The 19,660-nt window shown below is 40.5% G+C and overlaps 1 protein-coding gene across 2 annotated transcripts in view; it reads right to left on the minus strand.

Annotated features, from left to right (window-relative positions):
• The window catches only part of CD109 (CD109 molecule), a 98,763-nt gene that overhangs the window by 54,350 nt on the left and 24,753 nt on the right, over positions 1-19,660 (minus strand). For both annotated transcript variants that reach the window (XM_080388710.1, XM_080388709.1), the window contains 3 exons: positions 11,614-11,642; positions 7,770-8,000; positions 7,498-7,623 (listed from right to left, as the gene is read on the minus strand). In XM_080388710.1, coding sequence (XP_080244836.1) covers positions 7,498-7,623; positions 7,770-8,000; positions 11,614-11,642 — 386 coding nt within the window. The remainder of the gene's footprint in view (positions 1-7,497; positions 7,624-7,769; positions 8,001-11,613; positions 11,643-19,660) is intronic.

Raw genomic sequence — 19,660 nt, forward strand, 5'->3', positions numbered from 1 at the left:
CTACAGACATATAACCCTCGTTCAACAATTTTTTTACAGCATCATACCAAAAGCTGCCATCAGCAGGGAAACATCATGACGTGATTTACAGCAGCGCCTAGAACCGGAGCTCTGAATCTCAGCTGATTTGTTTGATGCAGGGATTACACCAGAGCAATGATTTTCCAAGAGGAAAATCTGATCTAAATTGGGCCAGGAAAATAGTCTAAGAAACCAAAGGAATCTCCACTTCCCAAAGGACAGGAAGGGAGAGGCCTCTTTTGAAAGCTTGTTTTGCCTCTTCACTTAAGAGTCTTCTGGGAAATAGGGGAAAGATCAAGAAAGACAACAGTCTGTCGCTAAGAAGTGGCTGTTTTGGAAAGGTTAATATTACCAGCTCTGCTCAATTGCATGATGAGGTTATGCTGATATGGAGCTCAGAAGTCTGATTACTTTGATTATTCCTGAGAACAGTGACACCACTACAAGTTATCACATGTGCTGGAGTACTTCAGCGAAGATGGTTTGAAACACGGGGCAAAGGAGATTGAGTATGGATAACCAACCATCAGGTAGCATCAAAACATGTCAAATGGGAATGAGTGTCTGTGGCAAGAGAGGATAAACTGAGAGCTCCTATGGAAAAAACCCTAGGACCAGGATCCAAGGTGGAAAAAATTGTAACTGATCTCACTTACCTGATCAATGACTTTGCAAATTAAGCATCTCAGACCAAGCCCCTTAAACATCTATTTACCCTATATTTATACTTTTCCTAGCAAAACATTTCTATCAAAGTAAAAATCAGATTGCTACAATTTCATTATTAAGTCACCAATCACCAGAATAATTGCTATATTTACATTCCTCGGTTTGAAAAGATATATGTAAAATCCGCTATTTTCACAATATTTGTGCAGATCATAATCCTTACAACAAAAAGTGCTAAATAATGGCATTGCAGCCCACAATCATTACTATCAGGTAATCTTAGGAACAGGTATCTTAGGAAAATGAGCTGTAGTGATTTTATCTCATGTTCTCTGCACATCTTTTATTTCCAATGATAAGCATATATATGTCACCCTTGCAGTTACACAAACCAAGAACAGAATGTTACTCCAGCTGGCAGGATGAAAAAGCATCTCCCTTGAAAATGAGATTTTGTTTCACTTGTTGACTTACCTTAGAAGTAAAAAAAAAAAAAAATAAACAAGTAATTAAAAGCTAGTAGAACTGTAAACAGTAGAAAACAAAGACAAAGATTAAAGCGAGAGTAGCATATTTGGCTTCGCTTTCTCTAAAATGACAACCTTAATGACAGAAAGCAAGCCATGCTTCACAGTGCAGGGAAATGAAAAGACCCTACTAGGTCATCCTGATGATTTGAAGCCAGATTTCCCGCTAACACACACTTTTCAGCCAAACTGGTTTGGAATAGGACAAGTAACAGCACTTCAACCACTCCACATCATTTTAGTTCCTCAGGGCAGGGCTGTCTCTCTGGCAAATATTGTTCAAATATTTTGGAGTGGAAGTTGTTAAACCAGTTTCCAGGAGTGGTGGCTTTTAAGACAAGCAGTTACACACACAACACGAGATACTTTTTCTTGAAGATAGGAAAACAACATCATGGCTATTCCACTTGTTTCCAGAGCTGCTTTATTCTAGTTGGTTTTGTCTTCCACGCCTTCTCCTGCTTCCTAAACACACTCACCCACACAGACTACTAGCATTTTGCTCTAAATCAGCATTTCTTAAAACTGCAGAACATCTGTTACACTCTGTGCACACTGCCCAGAGTATTAAGAAACAGTGCCAAAAAGATATCCTTAAGATATTGTGAATATTAACGAGCCTTTCTGCAGTTCAGCCTTAGATGCTGTGGATCCTGACATCTGAAAATCACTAACTACAGTCCAGCTTTTGCTCTGCTGTGATGAGCAAATCTTGTTTGAAATCATTTGGGTCTAATCCAACATGTGAGATCACAGTAATTTTTCCACCCAGTTTTTTTCTTCTTCTTTGGCAAGCTAAAGTCCCTGAAACTAATCGGGTCTAGGTCCATTTTCTTATTTCTTTGACACCTACATGTGTCACAAGTTACAGCATCAGGAAAGACTCCAGGTGTGGTCTCAGGGCTTTGCCCGGAGGAAGCCAGCGCCGGCTGTATCCCCATGGCTGCACTGCCATCTCACGGCCCGCCTCAGAAACACTCCTCCATCTCTGCTTTGCAGCTAAATACAACAGATTTCTATCTACACGGAATTAACAGAAGCATTTCATGATCACTTTCGTGCTTTATGTTCAGAGGCAGGAAATAAACGCAGAAATAAAATTCTCTGTGAATTCCCAGACTCCTGGTTAAATCCACCAGCACAGTCTCCCGAAACTAAGCGGAGTCCCACCCCCATCAGCGGTATTCACGCGATCAGATCCTGATTAAATATTAGTGCTCATTTGCAAACTACTGAATACACAGCCAATTCTAAAGCTTTTTCATACAGTCTGATTTTGAAGGAAGGTGACACTTTTTTAAAGCAGTGATATATATAACCTCAAACTCAGCGCATCAAATGTAAAAATCTGTAGCAAGAATTCACTGTGGATACACTGTAATATACATAAAACCTCAAAAGTTAAAAAATTCAAAGTGTAAAGTATATCACCAACCCCAGTTGATTCTGAAAGTTGCTTTACAGCTGAATCTTCTAAAAAGATATAATACTTTTCAAAAATCTTTAGAAAGTCCTACTTGAACCGGAAAATTACTACTTTTCAATATTTGAACATAAATTTCCAAATAACAACTTCCATAAATTAGATTACAAAATGCCTTATAACTAGAAACAACTTCTGGTCAGAGATGCCTGCTACTAACACTCAGCAACTAGAAGCCTTTCAGCAACAGTTTCCACAACAGGAAATATAAGATATCCAACTAAAATACAAGGTGGAGACTTGGGAACCAGACTGTAATTACTGTCTTGAGTTTTCTTGGAACAGCTGTACTAACACCTGAACTCTTAATAAAAAGTACTACAGGATGTTTAACAGAAGCAACCAGCCAGAACCTGTTTTAAAACAGGATTCAGAGGCAGTACTTCCAGGAATCCAAACTCAGTACACTTGGGAACTGATCTGTAACCACTAGAAGGGAAAAGTTATTTACTGTCTTAACAGTGCTCTTCAAAGACAAGAGGGAAACCTGATACAGAAAGGCTGCACAGCCAACTGTTTAACTAGAAAGCTCACAACATGGCATCTGGATAGCCAAGTCATGGGGAGATCAGCCTGGGTGTGCCATCTGAAGATGTTCCTAAAGCCCTGAGTAGATCCCCAAGCTGCGGTAGCAGTACTAGTTAAGGATAGGTAGGCATATCTCATAAAAATGCCAGGCATATACTAAGTACTCCTTAGCAGTAAATCCAAGTTCTCAGTGACCTCTGTTATCAGGAAGGGATTGGTGGTTCTATGTAACTTTATACAAAACACAGTAAAAACCTGCACCTCCCTTGGATAGCAAAATAGCTGCAGAACAGCGAGGGATATCCAGGCAATAGCTAGGATTATCCATTTGGAGTGATCCAGGTCCCTCACTAGCTTTCACTGAATACCAACTAAAACTCCCCCACATCACCTATAAAGACATCCACACATCTTAAAACTCAAGCTGAATCCCATTCCATATGACCTTGTATTTCAAGGTATAAGCTCACTTGGAACTAAGAGAATCACAAAGAGTCTCCCATCAGGAAAGTTTTTTTCCTTTATTCTGCACGGTTTCTTGCAGATTTCATTAACCCAAAGGTACCACATGCTATCAGAAAAGTAAGTCTGTGAGATAACCCACTAGACACACCTAGTGTAACAGTGTGAATATTGCAATAGTTATTAAATAAACTCTGCATACGACAGCCTTATCCAATGCTACAGAAATAATACATACTGCTTTGTCATTATATTCAACATGGAATTGGAAAATTAAAGTAGAGCAGGTGTGAATGATGGAGGGAAAGGAGTTTGAAGGTAGATATAAGTTTCTATGTGTGGGACTTGGCATTGCTATTTTATTCCCACAGGAATCCTTATAAGCGTTGTAAGGCTAGCCAGGTTTTTCTGGACCCCAAAGCCTACAACTTTTTTTTTTAATATAATATTCTGTTCTTTTTCTCCTCTATTTTAATTTTTAATTCCAAGAGTTTAATATCAGAAGGAACCATTTAGCCCGATCTCCTTTTACGCCAGGTTAGGTTACCCTAGTATTCAGCTACTCCAGCAATCTGCATTATTACAATGCATCTTCCAAAAAGACAATTATTCCTGGTGCTAAAACACCAAGTAACAGAGAAGCCCTCACTCCCATTTTTTTGTTTGTTCCAGTGATTAAGAGCCTCATCAATGAAAGATGTATACATGCCGAAGAATTTGTCTGGCTTCGATTTCTATTGGTTGGTTCATACTATGCTTTTCTCCACTAGATTAAAAAGCCTTTTAAAACCCATAACAGCACTCTCAGACTGTAATCAATAAATCCATTCATTCATTTGATCTCTTGATATATAGTCATCAGATGGGACTTCTGCAGTCTCCCACTGACGTGGCTAACTCTGCCATCAATTTATATTAGAAACACCCTGGGTGAGTGTCAATTGCCCAAAAATCAATCCACCCTTTTTTGACAGACTTTACATACATTGCTGGTTTTCATTGGATTTTGTACAGTGAAAAGCTTTTAAAAAATCTGTTACATCAGTAAATCTACCTTAATAACAAATCCATAGTAGCCTTGAAGATTTTAACTCTTTATCACCTTTGTAGTCATTTTTCTCATGCCAGATGACAGCTCTATAGTTTCCCATGTTAACTCACTTACTCTTTCTGTTAAGGATATTCACCTTCTGATAGTCTTTTAAATTTCCCCACACTGAGATTCACTTAACCACTCAAAATAATCACCCCTATTAAATGTTTCCATCTCTGCCACATAATTACTGTTTCCTCATGTTACTGGGCTCTGCCACCATTAGAATTTATTTTGTTTCTAGCAGAAATACTTTCATACTTCTATCAACCACCAAGTTTTCCTTGGGATCTTTACATTTCCTACAAATAAGCAAGAGTCCAGACTTTCATTTCTATTGATAGCTATCTCCTAGTTCCTCTTTTTTTCCATTTATTGTTTGTTGAATATTAACCATTTCTTCTGTAAACGAAAAAAATAATCACGCTCCTGTTCTGCTGAAGTTTATCTTTTCCCAAGGGAGCACTTCGCAAAATGTACCAAAAGCATTATGCTGTACTTTCCACCATGAATCATCTCCTGTAACAATGGTGAACAGAGAAAGATATCTAGAGTGATGAGCATCATCCCTACCCCTGGATATTCTTCATACTGCTGGAGCACTTAGAACTTAAGAACCCCAAACACTCTATGTTAAAGCCCTAAGTTTTCAAAATCTAATCCTAGGCAAAATTAGATTAAAATATGATAAAAGACAACCTGGGAAAGGTTGTACCCTGGTAGGTCTAACATGAAGGCCGATGTCCAGTCTTTGGCAGCAGCCAAGGTTCAGCACCTAGAGAACAGCACCAGCCAGGGTAGCCAGCAGTGACAGTGTCAGCTCAAGCCTCGGGGCTTTCTAGTTAACAGTACTTTATAATAGAGTGTACTTCTGTAGATTTGTCCAGACATCTTTTGATCCCACCTGAGTTTTCAGTCTTCACAACATCCACCAGTGCTGTGCCCCACAGTTCAATTACGCTGTTTTAATTATTTTGAAATTGCTCTTCATCTCCATCACCTCATGCCCTCTAGCTATGCATCAGGAGAAATAGTGAACAAAATATTCCCTATTTACTTTCTCCTCATTACTCATGGTTTGAGAGATATATGTTTTTCCCAGGGTCATTAACCTTCTACAGTAGTACACTAAATGGCTAAAATTTAGAATACCATCAACTACAGTCCACTAAGATTTCACTTGTCTGTTTTCTCACAGCTGTTTCATTAGCCCAGAAGAATCTACAAAGCATTTTTCTTTCAATTTTACAATTTTCTTTTTCCTTGTCTTTTGGTTTTGTTTCAGGAGGGTGTGGCACTCATATTCAGAACGTAAAAAAAGCTGCTTCAATTCCTTCAGCGGCATCCTCCTGACTTCAGGATTACTCAAACCTTTGCAGAAAGTTTTTTTGCCTGGCAAGCGAGCTATTGAAGGAGCCCAGCACTGGCACCAGCCTTTGTTCCCACATCTGAGCCACACTTCCCCACCTCCTGAAAAGCACCTGTGTAGCTGAGTGGGGCTGTGCTGTCAACCAGATCAATAAACCAGTCTTTCTGGGTTAGGCAAAGAAAAACACAGAGATGCTTTTCCATCTGGGTCACTTCCCTGGCATGCTTTAGATCTCAGCCTTACTACAGCTGCCTCAGCATGACTGAGAAGCTATTGAATAGCAGCTCAGAGATGGGAAGGAGTGGCTGAGCACAGGAACAAGGGCAGGAACAACTTAAAACATCTTTCCTGTCAAGGACAACAGTAACAACTCCACACCCACATGAGAATGTTTCCGAAAAATCCAGTCCTGACACTCACTGGAGCACCACCCTCACCTACCTCAGCCTATAGAAAACTATTGAGCATATAATGGTACTGGTAAATATTACTCCCAAGTAATACATGATCACATGAGTTTTTCTGGTTTCCACCCCATCATCTCTCTCATTAGAGAACATTAAGCAGCCCTGTTTGTACTTGCTAAATGTCTCTAACAGCCACTGCAAGCCAAGTCAGAAATGCAGTTCCCAAATTAAGGGCATATATACCCAAAACTGACACAAAGTTTTGAACAGGTGAACCTCCAGTTCTTTTTGCAACATATTCCACAGTGTACGAGGAGTGTACAGCTGAAAGGATTGGACTGATAGAACTACTATCAACAGCAACGTGCAAACTAGACCATACTGGTTTTGTTATGCAACAGTTTTGTCTTACTATTTACCTTTTCTATCTTGCACTGTTAGTTCTTCCTCAGTAACTACTCAAGTCACCATGAACTGCTGAAACGCCCCTGAAACTAGGCAGAGATTTCTAAATAGTCTTTGATTCCACAACCCTTGAGACAGTGACTAGCTGCACAGCAGGGCGCAACAATTTTCTGTATATTCACTTATAAAATGAATGTAAGGGCATTTCACTTAAAAAAAAAAAGATTAGTAGTCTATAAGATCTTTATATTAATGTTAAAACCCTTCACTTTTTAAATAACTTTTGTACAGAATCAAAACACAGCACAGACCTTAGGATAAAATATGTATGCTTTTTTTATATCTTTTACACACTACTTAAAGTTTTGTGAGGTTTGCATAATATCCCGAGTTTGCCATGAGAGAAGGATTTCTTCATCTCATGGTCTATGTTTACTTCTGGTTTTGCTTCACAAAAACAAACACAAACACAATTTTATTCACATTATCAGGAGAACTGAAATCTCTCTGGGATTGGCAATGTTAATACTCACATTCACTTCCACCTCTATGGACCAGTCTCCTAGCGGAGGGTTCATTGATAACTGAAATTTCCTGGAAACTATGCCCAAATCACCCTGCTCCATCAACCACTGCTGAATCAATTTCTTCCGAGGGTCCTAGGAGAAAAGTCAGGCTGCATATTAAATGTGAGCAGTCTTGCTAACAAGATTTAGGTAGCAATACATATGATCTTTATTTGTCACATAAAGTGGGAACATATGACAGATTTCTATGTATAACTTAGGTTCTTGCAGATACTTACTCGGATATATATATTCAGAGATGCTTTGTAAGGTTTGAGATCAGGATAGACAGTGACAATCCGAAACATCACATCTTGTCCTGGTTTATACATAGATTTATCAGTCTGGATGAACACAGAGATGCTCTTTGACATGTACATCAAGCTGGTACGGTTAGAGAAGATGCGCCGGCCATCAGCATGGCCTTCCACCAGTAATTCATAACTCCCAGAAGCACTGTTCAAAGGCAACTAAAAAGACAATAGCGTTAACTATATTTAACTCTGTTAACTATCCAAATATTCTTGAAGATATTATTCTTCCAAAAACACTTGACATAAAAAACTGACATACTCCTGAACTTATCATTGTATGTAAATTCTGAAAAAAAAGAGAGGACTTCATGGCTTTAAAATGTCATTTCAACAATTACCTGAAAATGTGTTAGCAGAAGCATCTTTTCAACATATTTGCATCTGATTTTCAGTACTAATCAAGTTTCCAACAATCCAAGTATCTATGCACTCCACAGACTCACACACAGATTGCGCTCTATCTTTTCTTTTCATAGGTATTTAGAAATTTCTTGGGTTTGATTTTGCAGGCTAATATTTCTCTGACTTTATCACTTTTTGGTAATGACTTTTCCAGAAATGAAAGAGCTAAAGAAGCTATATGAGGGCAAGATAAGGACAGCAAGAAAACCTTGCACTTCTTTTTACAAGCTTGCGCTTCATGTCCTATGGGATAGAAAAATACTCAGAATGAAGATCTCATGAGATGGGGTACTGTTTTTCAATAGAAAGCTCACTGCTTTTGTCTCATTTCAGTTTAATGATTCATAATTACAGCACATATTGCGACTGATCTAGAAAGTAAAATAAGTATTCTTCCCAAAATATTAAGGAATAAAGGAAGAGACATTTTATAGTTAACTTATTTAGGATAGACATTGAAGGCTCCTTCAGTGCCGGCAGTAAACACACATACCACTGGCAAGGAAATTTAGACCACGTAAGCTCAGAATAACCATGCGCAGGTCTCCCTGTCTGTCTCCCTAGTGGGCAGAGGAAACAGAGCTCCTAACTCAGACGCATCAGTTCATTTCCTAAATTTAGGTGGGCGGAATCGCAGCCACGGAGGTTAAAACTCTTGAAGCAGAGCTGCTGCAGCACATGGCAATTTCACTCAAGCACAGCCTACACGGACAACGAAGGACCCCCAGGGACATCCCTGCCCAGATGCCTGCTTCTGTACTGCCGTGTGCTTAAGAGTGTCTCTTTGAAGAAGAAGGGTTTTAACACAATACACAGCTCGTTCCAACAAGTAGCCCTGCTAAAAAGCTTAAGAGTCACATGCTTCTGTTTGCAGTTACAACAGTAAATCTGGAGTAAAACCTCTGAAGTCAAGACAACTAAAACAGACAGGCTTGCATTTTTCAGCATAACATATGGAAATAAAGCACTCCTCTTGCACTGGTAATGAAAATTACAGCTGTTAACTCACCAGGCACAGCACTTCAAAAGTATCCTACCAAGCTCCATAATGAAAGGCTGTCATGCTGTCAAAACTAATTTTAAGATCCCACAGTGAGGTAACAAATTCCCAAACAGGAAAAAATGTCACAGGATGACAAACGAAGTAGATACAAATGTGTCAAGTATTGTTTCCTTCTCTGTGTGTTTACCTATAAAGAGGAATCAACTCCAATGTCATCCCTCTCTGTTGACTCTGTTTTAAAAAACAAGCCAGGAAGGGGAAAAATAAACAGGCTCTTTTTTCCCACCCATAAGCAGGCGTATGATGACACAGGAAGAAGAGATTCCCCCTTTAAAATCTGGACTTATATAACTACATTTTAGGTGCAAAGGTCCACACTGAAATAGACCCTGCATTTTCTTCAACTGCAGGTTTTCGTATACACATTGCCAAGAACATATGATTCACATATTTCAACACTCTCCAAATTCCATGCCAAGTATTCTGGAATATATTAAATAGGAGGAAAACAGCCTTAGTTCCTGTATCTGTCAAATATTACCTAAAAATTAATCAATTTATGAATATTATCATTTATTAAAGAAGGTGTAGTCCTTAAAATGCAGATAGGATACCCTACAAGAAGTCCAGGAAACATTATAAATATTCAAAATCAAAATGGGGGGAAAATAGGTTGTTTTGTCTCATCATAGTTGTGAATTGTGCTCTTACAGCATTATTTTAACATACTTGCAAGGACTGTCTTTGATTTCTTTGTAAGTCTGTAAATGCCATTTAGAGACCTCATATATTTTTATGTATCTTTTTCCTATCATGAAAAATGATAGACAGGATGGTTTGCTCCCTTGATTTTTATGCTTTTTGTATTTCAAAAGATCTTTCCTTCCTGCAACATGGTGGCAAAACTGCCTGTTGTACCTTTCTTGATGTAAAAGCCAGAAGCAATGAAGTTGCTACTGCCACAGAAGTGAATTAGGACAGCTGAGGTGCAAAGTAGCCCACCTTCGGGTTCACACATCTATACGAACAGAAACTGCATATTTCATACAATAATGGTTAACTGTTTACCTCAGCCCCACCAACTCCTTCTCTAAAGGGTTGTTTTTCAACCCAAATATGAGCAAGACAGCTTTTAACAGTAGGCAGTAGGAACCTAATGTGAAAATATTTTAGTCAATACATCCCCCAAGTGAACAGTATTACAGTCTCCATTCTGGGACTCCTAATGTAAGAGAGAAAAAAGCCATCGCACATACTTCTAACCACACCAGCCACCATCACGAGCACTTCAGACAAGGAAGCTACTGTTTCCTCTGGAAATGATGACAGCTGAAATCAGACACTCATTACCCACCTTCTGCTACCAGCCAACTAGACTTGGGGCAAAACATAAATCTACTGTGGCTATACGAATGAAAAAGCATCTGATTATTAAAAAGTGAGTCAGTTTTCATCACTTCAGATAGCGGAAAGAGAGGGAGGAAATCACCTCACTTAGTTTTAGGTGCTTTAACACTTTAAGACCTGGCCAGATTATATTAAGGAACTTGTTAATTTAATCTTTTTTTTTAAAAAAAAAACAAAACCTGAATTTTGTTTGTTGATTTACAGTTTGTATAGATGCATTTCAACCTAGTAGTCTTCATAATGTTGAGCTGCTTATTATCACTGATTACCCATCAATCAAACATTTCCAGATTATTTCATTGGATATACAGTTTGAGATCAGAATTAAAACCCACTGGATTTAGGGATACTCAAGATTTCCAGATGTTTAAAAAAATAAAGATTTTGGTAAAACTTTTTTTCTGACACAAATACATCATTTTCACAAATACATGGATCGGGTTTTCAAGATGATCATCCAGGATTATAAATTCAGGACTCACAGTGAACACACAATTCAGTATTACACATTTTATTGACCAATTAGCTTATTACGTACTTATTCACTGAACATGCATTTCTGAATCCTTAAGAAGACTATATATATTTTTTTATTTTCGTATTTCTAAAGTATTGCTTTGCACAATTCTTTCAGCTCTTATCAGACTTCATGGTGTGTCTGAGAGACATAGGTATCTGCCAGTCAAAAGAAAATCCACAAAGTAAAGTTCTGTGTGCAAGTTTTATCAGCTTGTGCTGATGCTGGAAATTAGCTCCCACATCCTGTAATTACTTCTAACAAGTTGCAGAGCACTTCATCTGAAAACTCCTTGGCTTACTGATCAATAAATATGCTCATCTGAGAATGTGAAAAGAGCTACAATCACATACAAAGTACATCATCTTATCGACACCAACTGAGGAAAAGTTAGAGAGTCAACATTTTATGAGGAAGGAGGAAAGGGAAGAAATACTTACTGCTGGAAGAACAAGAGTCCCAAAGGAATCTGAATGAAAAAGAAGAAATACCACACTGTCAGAAACGTTATAAAAACTTACCAAAGCATCAACATTATCAGGTTAATTAAAAGAGCAGTGCTGCTCCCCCGTTCCCACACTGCCCATAATCGCCATTGGACAACCGAATTACCTTGACGCACCTACTCTGCAGCTCGGGGCACATGGACTGTCCAGCCAACACACATGCAATGGCTGTGACCAGCTGGCGGCATGCACATGCTTACCGGCCAGCTGATAGCTGCCAAACACCGTCCAAACGTGAAACTAAAAAAATACACAGCCTACAGCAACTGCTGTATTAGCCAGTATTGACACGGTGTTTATACTTCATTCAGCCTCTCATTCCCTGCATTTACTCCTCCCAAGTCTGCCAAGGCCACTGCCATCCACCACCGGGTTATGGGATATGCAGCCCACCTCCACAGATACACGAAGGACTACAAAGGAAGGCCGGCAGGTGGGGGAATCCCAGTAACACCCAGGCCCATCCCAGGGGAGCATTCAGCCCACCACACATCCACTGCCACAAGCCCAGAGGCACGCCAGCGGGGGGAACCCCAATGCCCCAGTCACAGACATGATCTCCCTACCATCAGGCTACCAGATTCAGCAAATCCCTAACAATCACCACTGTCCAAATTCCACTAAAAGAACCAGCCAGAGCAGAACAGCCCAGAAAAACTGAAATGCAGTGCTCTGCTTAAATAACGATCTGAGGGTGCCAGCAGTGTCCCAGCTGGGAGCTACCTAAACAAGGAGAGTACGGTACTGCTGTCCTTGAGAACTCCCCTCTCTGGTACTACTGCCCTGAGACCAAAGATCCCTGTGCTTCTGCAAGGAAGTTGCAGAATCAACTCCTTCACGTGTAAGAGAAACCCAGGATATTTTGTATTAATCTCTGGGGTTTAGTAGGCAACTACTTTTTGTAGTCATTTTTATCAAGATTGACAATTTTTCTAGAAGGAATAAACCAGAAAAAGACTACGTTGTTAGAGAAAGGGAATACAGCAAAAAAACTACCTTTAATCCTGGCTATTCCCTCTAGCATAACCTCCCACCTGGTGGTTTCACTGCTATGAAGCAAAGCCTGCAGCACGGCGGTATGCCTGTGCTGAGCCATTACTTCTACAACAACCTAGAGCTGCTTCTTCACTGGGCACTGGCTCCCAGCTTCCCCTTCACCAGATAAATCCGCTCCACCCCTTCCTCCCTGATGTGGTTGATGGAAGATGTAGCTGCATACTGGAGTTCGTACTTTAGCAGTCCTGCACGTTACTTCTCTGTTTGGTGGGGGCTTACATCCCTGTTCTCCACTTGAACATTTTCCTTTATATTCCCGTAGACTGAAACACCTTCACAATCTATTCAAACCACTGCTCCACCTGAGTTATTATTTTCCATTGATTCTGCAGCTCACATAAAGACTATATTTTTTAAAACCATGCACAAAATTTACCACCCTTAAGCAAAGAAGCACCCAGAATTAACCATCCTCACTGCATTACATCACCATGGGAATAAGTAACCAACATATTAATGTATGTGGGTCAATACAACTTATTATTTTAACTATTTTAGTTAATGTGCCTTCAAATATTTTTAGAATCCAAATAAATTTGCTGTTAAGCCTCTGGATATCATTACATCATGGAGCCATCAGTGCCACAGCTTTTATTTTAATTACATAAGTGAATAGAACAGGACTAGAATATTTCAGTTGGAAAGGACCTACAAAGATCAGCTAAATCCAACTGCCTGACCACTTCAGGGCTGCCCAAAAGTTAAAGCATGTTATTAAGGACATTGTCCAAATGCCTCCTAAACACTGACAGCCTTGGGGCATCAACCACCTCTCTAGGAACCATGTTCCACTATTTGACCACGGTCTCAGTAAAAAATACTTTCTAACGTCCAGTCTGAACCTCCCCTGGCACCGCTTTGTGGATTTTTGGGAATCCACATGTCCTACCACTGGATATCAGGGAGAAGAGATCAGCACCTCCCTCTCCACTTCGCCTCCTCAAGAAGCTGTTGAGAGCAATGAGGTCACCTTTCAGCCTCCTTTTCTCCAAACTAGACAAACCCAAAGTCCTCAGCCGCTCCTCATGGGACATTCCTTCCAGCCCTGCCATCAGCTTTGTTGCCCCCCTCTGGATGCATTTGAGGACCTTCACATCCTTCTTGAAATTGTAGGGCCCAGAACTATACACAGTACTCAAGTTGAGGACGTACCAATGCTAAATACATCGGGATAATCACCTCTATTGACCAGCTGGTTATGCTGTGTTTGATGTACCCCAGGATGTGGTTTGCCCTCTTGGCTGTCAGGGCACTCTGCTGACTCATATTGACTAATATTTTCTTTTGCCAATTCCATTCAGTTACTTTTTCATATCTCCTAAAAAGCTATGGGTTTATACCTATCTTTTACTCATTTGTTTCATGGAGTAAGAAAAAAAAAAAAAGTAAAAAGAGGAAAGAATTAATTTATTTTATGTCCTTCTTGATCCTGAACATAAAAGCATTCCATGATGAAACAATCACTTGACCTTTGATCTATAATAAATGTTAATTTTAAAAGGCAAGGAATTCTTTCCTTTGACAGTGGCAAACAGAAGGAAGTCTTGATGGACTGAACACAGGTTGTCCTGGCTGCTGCACTAAAGGAAAGATCCCATCCAGCAGTACCATCTATTCAAATTATAACCTGGGTTAAGCCAAATGACTCACATGCCACAGATGAAGTTTGTGGGTAGCACACTCCAACACTTCATTCTGGTATGCAAAAGCTTAGTGGGAATGGGTGGCATCAGGCCCTAAGCAACACAGTTCTTCCCATAACATGTTTATACCACCGTTAAAGCCACAATTATTTTCCTATCATCCTGCTCTTCACCCAAGAATCAGCCCATGCAGTCGTTGACTCTGAGCAACACTGCCAGCCTTTGAGGTTTTCCAGACAGGAGACTCAGGAAAAATACACACTTATTTTCTCAATAACCAGCAGCGAGGCATTCTGCCCTACTGCAGGGTGGCAGGGAGCCCCACACTCCACCAAGCTTGCTTGGCACACAGGGCTACATCTTGACTCGTGCCAATAGCCAACACACTAGTACACACGCACCACAAGGGCAGAGCATGGAAGGGGGCTGCTGTACATCGCCCTGCACAGCATCTAACAATTTCCAAAGCAACCTTACACGTAACAGGGCAGGTACTTCGCAGCTTTCTCATCAGAGCAGGGCCCACTTGCCTCCACCTATTTTGAGAACCACTAGCATGCAAAAGACAGAAACCTTTAAGGTAGAAATACCAGGTTTCTTCCGTGTTCCCAGACCTGGGAAACCTAACATCAGGTCTGAGCCAATATACAGCCGTGATGCAGAGGGGGAAGCAGTTGGGGAGGAGGGAGATTTAAATCACAGTCACATCTTCTTTGTGCAACTCGAAAAGCATTTGCCTTCTGAAGCAGTGTCATGAGTTACAGCCTCGCTGGCTGCCTTGATAAAGCCCAGAGAGCCACCTCATTCCCAACCAGTGAAAATCATAAAAGAGGCTCTGGGGCGTGAGGTAATCTTCCAATTCATGTCACTACGTAATTATTTTGTTAGGAACTGAGCAGCCCAGGCAGATCCGAAACTCTTTGGCGTTGCAGTGAATTTCCGTGTCATGCAAGATTTTCCCATGTTCTCAGAGACTACCAAGTTGCAATGAATTCCCTGGAGCTCTGCTCAGCTACGCCCAGGGATGGCTTCAGATGTGCTCAAGTGAGAGCCGTAGGCAAAGTAGTTCCTTTATGCCAATACTGAATTGCTGAAATTCACCACATTTTTCTGTCTACTATATGAACTGAAGTTATATTTAATGATACAGCAATCTCAGGCTTATAAGCAGTTAACCATGCCCCAACAGCCAGCACAAGGCACTGCTCTGCTAGAAGCTCAGCTATCATGCAGCTGGACACTTTTACCCACCGTGCAGTGCATAACACTTCCACGTGGTTTATACACGACACCAGTCGAGTCCACTGTCCCCAGAAATGGCAACATCTGTCACCCTCCTTTGGCACATCCTTGCAAGGGACCCCTTCAGTTGTTAAATACACCTCTCAACAATTACAGGTGACGAACTCCAGGCAGTAGAAGTAGGTTTAGAAAGGATCCCAGAACAGCTCTGCCACCTGCACCAAGCATTGTGGACAACAAAATGTTTCCTCCCGATTCATCATTCCTGCTCTGTGCAGCAGCAGGCTAACCAGCACAACTGCAACAGGCCACTGAGGGGAAAGACCAAGGAAGAGCACGGGTCCCTGCTACCGCAAGGGATTAGTTAAAGAAAACTCCCAGCTGGGAGCCATGCCCTAGCTGCGGGGGAAGGCAGGAAAAATTCAGTGGACCTTTCCAGGCTAATCTTGAGGAAAGTCAAAAAACAAACAACAAAAAAAAATCCCCACAGAAGTCACAGGGCCCCTCAAGAAAAAACATCCTTCCTCATCATTTACAAAATCATTTCTCTCACAGAATTCCTGAAGCTTGTACTGTATTTATTCAATAAATACTGCATTGAGGAAATACATGGTAATACTGCGGGAACAAACACCACGTTGTCCTGCCTCCTTTTCCTCAGAGTCCTTGGCATTTAGGACAGTCCAGCAGAAGAGAATCCAAAGGCCATGTAGACAGCAGTGGGAAATTAAATCATCATCTTAATGTACCCAGCCACCATGCCATTTTTTGGAGGTCTAATAGTACTGTTAACAGCAAAGCAAGCAGGAAAAAATTCTACAGAGCCAAATACATGCATATTTTTTTAGACTTATGAAGAGCTGTATAAACACTGCAGTCTTACGTTCTTCCCACTGCATGGGCCTGACCCAAACCAAGAAACGTATGCTACACTTTCATGAGCTTGATACCACCAGCGCTAGGACTAGACATAAATGTTTCAGCTGCCACTCCCGAAAAAGGGCAGAGGTTCCAGAAAAATGACTGTATGGCTTGGCACAGTGAACTAGAGCTTGTGCCAACACAAATCAGCACAGCAGCACTTCAGTCTCTGATTTATACAAATTCAGGTCTTGACTCTATATTCTAGCTCATGTGGCGGGTATCACTACAGACTGTCTCACTTAACCTTTTCTACCTACATCCTCGTTCCTTCTTAGTCTTGTGTAAGGATGTAAAAATGTAACTGGAATCACTTCAGATTGATTTACTGAAATGATGCTACGTCTTTCTTCTGGCAGCTGTGTTCACATAGCCATGCTTAGGAAATGTTTACAGAGAAGCATTTTCTCTGCAGTGGTAAATGGAATTTTTTCTACTGTGGAGTCTATTTAAAAAAACTCACAACAGAGAAATAAAAAAATAATGTTCTTCAATGTTATTCCACATTTTTAGATCTTCTTCCCATCCAAACTATATACTTTTTTCGTTGTTTTTTTTTTTTTTAAAAAAAAAAGAAAGCATAAATAACAAGGCCTAAACTGTCTATAGAGAGTGAAAATATTTTTTTCTTCACAAAAGGAGGCCTGTAAATCTGTTGAGTTCACAGGTTTTTTTAAACGTGTTACACTCCTCATCTATTATCCTAAAATTAGCACCCAAATTAGCACTCTTTAGTTACTCAAGTAGCTCAAAATACATAGTGTGAGCCACTGCTGTTACGTTATGGCTACATTTGGGCCAGATAGAAGGAGGGGCAATACAGCACTCAAATGGATGCGATAGGGACTGCTAGTGACAGGCAGACATCCAAAGCCAAACAACGCCAACAGGCCTGTAGCAAAGGGGTATACTTCTCCACAAAGCCTTCTAAACCCTTCCTAAAACCCTCCTGCCTGCAGCACTATTTACACTGCCCTCCACAGCCACTCATTACCCTACTCCCTATCTCCACCACCCCTTATCCATTTCAGTCCTTTTGGCAATTTTGGAGGCTAAAAGCACTCAAAAATTATAAAGGGAGAGAGGCAGGGTAGCAACACTTACTATAAAGGCGGGCATAAAGAGACAGGAGGAATAATCTGAACTGGACCTGAATTTACCACCTGAGGGTCCGGTCAAGAGACTGCATTGCAGCTCTAGAAGACAGGAGAAAGGCAACATGCACAGACATTTTTGCAATTAAAGTCATGTTTTACCAAATTCTGCAGTTGCTAGCAACTTCTAGCTTTGGTCTAGGGTGCAGACTGTAGGGATATTTTCCTGACAACCAGGACAAGTCATGACAAAAGAACCTTCTCCAGCTAATTCCAAAGGTTTTTCCCCAATATGCCTTTACTCCAAGGTCAGAAGAGTGGTGGAAACCCAACCACAGAAAGCACAACCAGAAACACTCATGGCCATGACAGAGGAGATACAGTTTTACCACAAGGCATGAAGACAAGGGCTGCTCCTCTGCCCCCTCACCATGGCATTCCCTACTTCACACAGCAAAGGAGTCGTGGTACCTCCCTGCTCGTACCTTTTACCTGTTCAGCCCTTCTTTCATCAGCACTGCCAGATCCACCCCTAAGAAATACCACCGTCTTCCACCCCCTCAGACAGGCGGACACACTGCTGATGCTGGGTGACCTGTTGTTGCCCTGCCACATCCACAATCCCTTCCACAAACTAACACCAAGTTCCCTGCAGACTGGCCTTTATAATTTCTTTTTACACTTAGGTCATAATTCAGACATTTAATTCTCCACTTAAGTCTTCTAAAGTAAAACAACCAACTCTATGATTATACTACTATTATCACTTTGAGATGTGTGGTCAGAGAGTAGCCAGCTGCAAGCAAGAACTCAATACTTAAAATGCTCTGTGGTTTATCTGAGGCACTGCATGATGCGTAGGAAAAAAATGGCTTAATATTTCTAAAACTAAATCATCTCTTCAATCAGAGACCTTCTGACAGCTATCCAGCAGCTACCATCCCAGACACTTAAACACAAGTACAGGCTCTTTTCAACTTCTTCCCAAGATCAGCCTCTAAGAGACATCCATGGACTTTTTGTTATGCGCATGACATTATCACTGCTTATCATAACCAAATAACTATATTCCCATGAATTACAAATTTACAGCTGTTAGCAAGACAAGTTTTGAATACTACAGAGAAAACTTTCATGACATCAGATCCAATCTATGAAACTACATAGACAATTCTGAACAATCTCAGATTTAAGCCTGAGAAATTAATTTAATTCACTTTGTTTTCCTTTAGTGACTGTACACAAACACACAAGCTCACAGGCACCTGCACATCCTGCTTTCAAGGCGCTACTGGCCATCATTATTATCCATTCTGATGTCCATGAAATAAACACAGACAAAGCCACTATTGCTGCAATTTAAAGCAGCCAAAGTTTTTGTTCTGACTTAAAACATAGGGAAACCACACAAGGACAAAATGCGGCTAAGTCTGTCTATGCTAGAGATTTGGCAGTATCAATATCACCCTCACTGCATCAATGGCTGCAACTGGAGCAAAATTCCAAAGTGAAATCACCTATCAGACTCATTTACTGTAAATACATTATCCAGGAACTATTTAAGTTTCTCTTAAAGGAATGAAAGAAGGTTTGTTTTCATATTGGTTTTCTTCTATTTTCTGGAAAGCATTCAGGGTCTGAGATGAAAAAGCCACATAACTTTTCTGAGATCACAAAATTATTTAGATATATAAAAATATTACCAGAGACTCCATTAATTGGTAAAAAAAATAATATATTTATATATTGAATGAATATAAATAATTATACAAAATAAGCACCTGGATGTCACAACTGTACCTCCAAGAAGCTGGAGAAGTAGGGGAGAAGAGGTCTGTCACTCTGACCACATTTTCTACACACATACTTATTTGGACTGCAGTAAATCTAGGTGAACCAGCATCATTTCTTGCCATGTGCTATTCAACCCATGCAGATAGGATCTCAACTCTGCCTTCACAAACAGGTAGTTAGGGATAGCAGAGCATGGGAACCAGCAATGCTGCCAGTGCAGATAGTCCTAAG

The sequence above is a fragment of the Falco punctatus genome (assembly GCF_963210335.1).
Source record: "Falco punctatus genome assembly, chromosome: 5".
NCBI lineage: Eukaryota > Metazoa > Chordata > Aves > Falconiformes > Falconidae > Falco > Falco punctatus.